The following is a 6,000-nucleotide window of genomic DNA, read 5'->3' as shown; positions in this document are numbered from 1 at the left end:
GTAGATAATTACAACCATTTGGCAATAATGATGTGTGATCTATGAACAAAACTGGTACCTCTTGGTCATGTACTATGAAAAATAAACATTTATTTATTATTATTGGTATGTTAATGAGCCAAGTCTATATATATATATATATATATATATATATATATATATATATATATATATATATATATATATAAAATTTCCAGATTCTGTAAAAGTACACTTATAAACTGCACCGATAAGATAGCCATACAGAAACAAGTGTCCAGTGAGCTCCACTCCAGTGCAAGTGAGTGTAAGTGGAGGCGAGTCCTCCATGGTCTGTGCGTGCTGCTAATGAATAGAACATGAGTGCGAATAAAAGTTGAATGAACGTGGTCTCTGTATCACGGCGAGCGTCCCAGCTGAGAGTGCTGCTGCTGTTTCATTTTTCATAACAGACTAATGTGGACCACTGAGACAGCCTGCCAGCATTACAGTGCTACTGAGCTCTGCTTATCACTCTCTCTCTCTCTCTTTCTCTCTCTCTCTCCCCCTCATTCCTTTATGTTCTAGTTTTAACTTCTTCAGTCACTCCTGAACCGCCTCTTCCTCCTCTCCTTGTTCTTTTTCTTTGCGATTCTTCTTTCCTTCTGTCGTTCCCTGTGCCTCAGTCGTCAGTGGAAGCCTTCTGGTTGGGGCTTGTGTGCAGAGTGGACTGTAATCAGAGGGCGGTTTGGCATGGCTTCCTTGTCATCCATCATAACTGCAGTTTTTCCTGCATCGGCCACCAGTCAATATACTGCTGATCTTCCAGACACCGGCACTCATTACTCTGCTAAAGGCAGGCATTCTGTCTGCGGAGCAGACAAGCTGCGAGATATAACGGCACATATAACTAACCAAAAGTCCCCACTGTTACAACTGAAGCTGATCACACACACACACATACACACATATACATGTTGCCATTCTAAGCAGACAAATGTATTTTAGGACTGATTAAAGATTAGTTTAAAAGATGCTTTTAATACAATTTATCGGGGAACAAATCTATGAGGGATATAAAGAATGTGGAGCTTTGTTTTGCTGAAGAACAATAACCATGCCATTTCTGGCCATATATGACACGGTTCAGACACTCCAGGCCCATAACCAAACCCCCACTGGAGGCCTGTGGGGTGAGCTGCAGGGTACAGGTAAGGGCCAAGGAGAAGAGTCTGAAGCATCTAAAGAGGGGGTGTATGGAGGAATGATCTCAAGACTGCTGTAGATGTGCTCTCCCATCTCATTATAAGAGGAGACAATGATGTATTGGAAAAAGAGCATGTGCACAAACTACTAAATGCAAGACTTCAAGAACTGTGACATGTTTGTGAGAAAATATGGGGCTTTTTGTATTTAATTTACTTTGAAAAATCACAGTGAATTAGCTTTTTGCTAAAGGTGCGTTACAGTCTAGTCTCCACAATCCTGATACTGATATATAGGCTAAAACTGAATTTCTCAGAAAAAAATTTACACTTTTTTCTAAGTAGGTTGAGACCAAACTAAGTTTTCGATCCATTTCATACATTCAACTCATGGAATACTGTGTGTACATATATCAGTGTGTGTATATCAGTGTGTGGACAGTATTTGTGTGTTAGCATGTGTGTTTGTGAGAAATAGAGAGAGATGGGGAGTATTTTGTTGTATTTTGTATATTTCAGTCAAATTAAGACTCGTTAAAAGCTTGCAGAGTTTGAAAATGGCCACCATTAAAACTCATGTCTAAGGGGCTCCGTTAAATCACTACCATTACTGTGAGAAAATGACTCTGTCCCTCAGCCCTATCCATTTTCTTTGCTGAGTCACTCCCACTCCCAGTTTGTGTGTTTTACATGTTTCTTTGCCTGAGCTCGAAAATATGTGTGTGTGTGTGTGTGTGTGTGTGTGTGTGTGTGTGTGTGTGTGTGTGTGTGTGTGTGTGTGTGTGTGTGTGTGTGTGTGTGTGTAAATGAGTAAATATCTCATTATGTTCTGCCCTCTGGGTCCATATAATTCTGCTCATGCCTCAAGCACCCCACTGGCAAATGAAAGGAGAGGTTCTAGAACCAAATGTGAAACTTACCATGTCTGCTTCAGCACTGAGGTTGAAGTCTATTACTTCTGAGCATTTGTTTCATTTGGCATATTTCACATTTTGTTATTTTCTCATTACAAATTATTGCAAATAACTTGGTTTGATTTTAAAATAAACATCTTAATGAGATCTGTTGTTCAACAGCATATGGAAACATGCCATGTATCAGAACCAATTAGTGGTACATGAATATTATCACAACACAATTAACCTGTGACCCAAAGAACATGCACGTTTGATTGCAGGCTGATATCAACAGTGGCCTTTCATCTTCATAACAGAGCGCATCAAAACACATCCGCTGTTAGAGAAGTTCACAGTGATTAACTGGTGCTGGTGTGTGTGTGTGTATACATGCATACGTCTGCATCTGAATGCAGAGTAAATTACATACCTGCAGCAATAGAAGCCAGACGAACATAATCAAACCCTCGCTCCACAGGCTCATATGGATAACTCTCCACAAGGCTCAATCCTGCAAACACATGCACAGACACAGGCACACAAAAACGCACAACCAGGTACACACATACAAATACACATGCCCGTACGCACGCACACATCCACACGTTCTTGAATTGAATTATTCAGTGAAGTGCCTCTGGGGACAATGTGCTTTGGCGTATGCGGGTCTGTTCATAATTGCATGATTTTGTCAATGCTTGTTCTTGAGTGTGCATGTGTGTGTGTGTGTGTGTGTGTGTGTTTACCATGTAGTACAGACTGCTTGAGGCTCCAGTAGATGCTCAGGCAGTTCTTCTCCTTCTTCATGCCCCGTTTGCACTGGCAGTGGTGAAGAGGGCTGGCCAGCAGGGCGGCAACGGCGTTCTCGCAGTGGTTGCGCGCGCCGGGTCCCAGTTTGACGCTGCCACCGCCTGCCACACATTGGCGCAGCGTGCGCAGCCGTGGGCTGCACGTCTCGTCGCCTGAGCACGAGTCACCCGCTGTCAGGCAGTCCCACCGAGCCGCCAGCCCCAGCCGCGGTGCCCCTGCACAGGGGAGACGGCCCGTGGCGTTAGCCTGAGACACACTGGCATGGCACGCTCACTACGGCTTAAAGCCAAGGTGTTCACATCAAACCTTGGAGTGATATATTGCACTCCATGCTTTAGCGTTTCTCCCACTGTTTATCATCCCTGATTCAGCCCGCACACATTTGTTTATATCTCTTTTAGTGAGTGTTGGTGCTTTGCCAGTCCACCCACTTGTCAGGGGTGACACATCAGCATTCTGATTATGCCTCATGATCATTAGGCTACCCAGGCATGACTGGTGCTGGGGTAATATAAGGCTCCCCTAAAATGCGCAGCTCTGTCGCACAGCAAAATGCCACAGACATTCTGAAGTCCTTTGTTGTGCCATTCACCCACTGCCACCAACAAATGGTTTAGCATGATAATTTATGCCGCGCGCTGCAAATATCTGTAATTCCTGCGAGCTTGAAAACGTCCCAGTTCTTCCACGTCCTGCATAATCACCAGGCACACCTCCCACTGAGCATTTTAGCATCAGAATGTGCTTTGGAGTGCTGCAGTTTCCTCTCCTAGCCAGCTTCCACGAACGCCAAGCCGCTGAAGAGGAGTGGGACAGATCAAAATAAACAATCTCATCAAGTCTATACAACATGAATGCGCTCGCTATGAGATCAATGGCAGTCATGACATGGTTTCTGATGTTGGCGTTCCTCGCTTCTCCTTTTTCATGTGTCTGTTCACAAGCAGATGCATATCTATATTACCAGTCAGGTCAATTCCATAGATGACCTAGTGCATTCCCTGATAGTCTAATATACATATATTTTCAATATAAAAGCCCCTAAATCCAGGTAATATTTTATTAGAGGTTGACCTATGAAACCGTTCCAATAAATGATACATTGGTACATTCAGGAAAGAACTGGGCAGGGTTAGTAGTAAGAAACAAGGGTTTTAACAACATGTATTTAGAGATCACACATTACTTATGTTGCTTCATCTGTTCTGACATTTTGCCACTAAATGTGCAACAGCAAGTTTCATATTAGACATATTTCAGACTGAGGGGAAATACATGCATATCCAATGCATCTAATATGATGTTGTCTGAACTAAATAAATACATAAAACTAAATAAATACATAAACTTTTAAAAAATAGAGTAATGCTCATACTAAATGCTTTTTAGATGAAGCTGAAAAGGTTTGCTTCTTGAAATGTTGGTTGGCCCTGATTAGCAGCCTATACCAAGCAGCTGAACAACTGATTGGACACGATTAATGTACACAGTACATTGTACTCCAAAGGGAACCTATTTAAGTGAAAGTAGGTTACTGTTTTTTGAAGCCTCTCAAATAAAATGATAAAAGGTTGATTTCTATCACAGACTCTCTCGCTCTCCCTCTCTCGCTATGTCTCTTTCAGAAAAAGAAATCTCATTAATTATTGACAGATTTGTACTCACTGTACACAGTCTGAATAGTGCAGAGATGGCATATGCATATGCCACTGGACAGAACTTGAAGACCAATTAAATATTACATTCAAATTCCATTCACATAAAGGAACTAAAGTGTTATTTCACAGTAAAAAATGTACATCTTGTAGCATATATTTGAACTATAGCTTATAATTACCAAAAATATATTTTAAAATGCTTTAAATTTGTAACAGTGATATGCTGGCACGAGATTGGAACCTGGAATGCTTCTGCCATCCAAACATAAACCAAAACTCAGGTTTCCAGATTCAATCTGTGCCCAAATTTTAGGAAAACAGCCCCCCCCCCCCCCCAAAAAAACACACACACACACACACACACACACACACACACACACACACACACACACACACACACATATTCACACAGAGAAAATCAGGATGATCTGAATTGAGGTGACTTCAACATTTGCCTTAAACCTTAAAATAAAAAAATAAAATTGAAAAATAAAAGCATGATGGGCTTTTGGTGTGTGTAAACCTGTGTACAGCTATAATAAATTACACTGTGCGGTCCATTGCTCAGCAGCCTGGCTCCCCTCATCTGACACCTGCTATGGGGAAGATGTAGTACCCTGCTTCAGGCACAACGTAGAATTTGCTAGTTGTAAAATTTTGAGTATAACATTTAGGTGTCACGCCTGTGAGCCCAAATCCAGCCACTGACCTTTGGGGTGAACTCAAGTAACAGAAACGCTGTCATCTACACATCACTTTCAGGGGAAGAAGGAATTGAAGAACAGTGACTCATTCTCGACGGTCATGGGGCAGGCATCAGTCGCGTGCCCCCCCCCTTTACTGCATCCTGCTGCTCTTTTCATTATGCTTCCCAGAGCTCTGACCTTCCACACCAACCATCGTGACTTTGCAGGAACAGATGTGCACCACTGCGCCTGTCCCGGCTACCAGGACAAGTAGGAAGCAAAACATTTTGAATGGTTTAAAGACTAACGCAGGCCTACTAATGTCCGTATATACTCGTGTCCTGGGCTCACATAGTAACTAGAATTTGTTCTATTGTTAATGAGATCACCAAATCATCGGCAGATAATTTATACAGTATAATTTCAAGTTGTTATTAAGGAAGATACATCATCTCAACAAACCACCAGCAATCTGCAGTCTGTAAGAGAAATATCTAAAGGAGGAATACCTGGAGAAGTATGTATAGGATCTTTTATTTAGGAGGAAAAGCCATTAGCAGATAATTGTGCTTCTTGTAATGTCATTTTTGGCATGTATTGCTGCAGACAGTTGTGGTTTGCCCAGAGACAGCAAGCAAAACCATCTGTGGATGTGGAGCTGCTAAGAGAAGACTGGTCAATGGCCACTTGCCTTTTGTTTGTTGCCAAATGTTCAGTTAAGCCTTTATGCAATGATTTAATAGAACTGCTGGGGAATTGTTTGGTTTGTAGTTTTCAGCGTGTGCTG

At 42.0% G+C, this 6,000-nt stretch overlaps 1 protein-coding gene across 1 annotated transcript in view; it reads right to left on the bottom strand.

Moving 5' to 3' along the window:
• Positions 1–6,000, bottom strand: part of gfra4a (GDNF family receptor alpha 4a) — a 62,362-nt gene that overhangs the window by 10,384 nt on the left and 45,978 nt on the right. Inside the window, exons 2-3 of the mRNA XM_027013093.2 lie at positions 2,806–3,084; positions 2,490–2,570 (exon numbers count right to left, since the gene is read on the bottom strand). Coding sequence (XP_026868894.2) covers positions 2,490–2,570; positions 2,806–3,084 — 360 coding nt within the window. The remainder of the gene's footprint in view (positions 1–2,489; positions 2,571–2,805; positions 3,085–6,000) is intronic.

This window comes from Electrophorus electricus, chromosome 11 (assembly GCF_013358815.1).
Source record: "Electrophorus electricus isolate fEleEle1 chromosome 11, fEleEle1.pri, whole genome shotgun sequence".
Taxonomy (NCBI): Eukaryota; Metazoa; Chordata; class Actinopteri; order Gymnotiformes; family Gymnotidae; genus Electrophorus; species Electrophorus electricus.
This window is presented reverse-complemented; position numbering and strand designations above follow the sequence as displayed.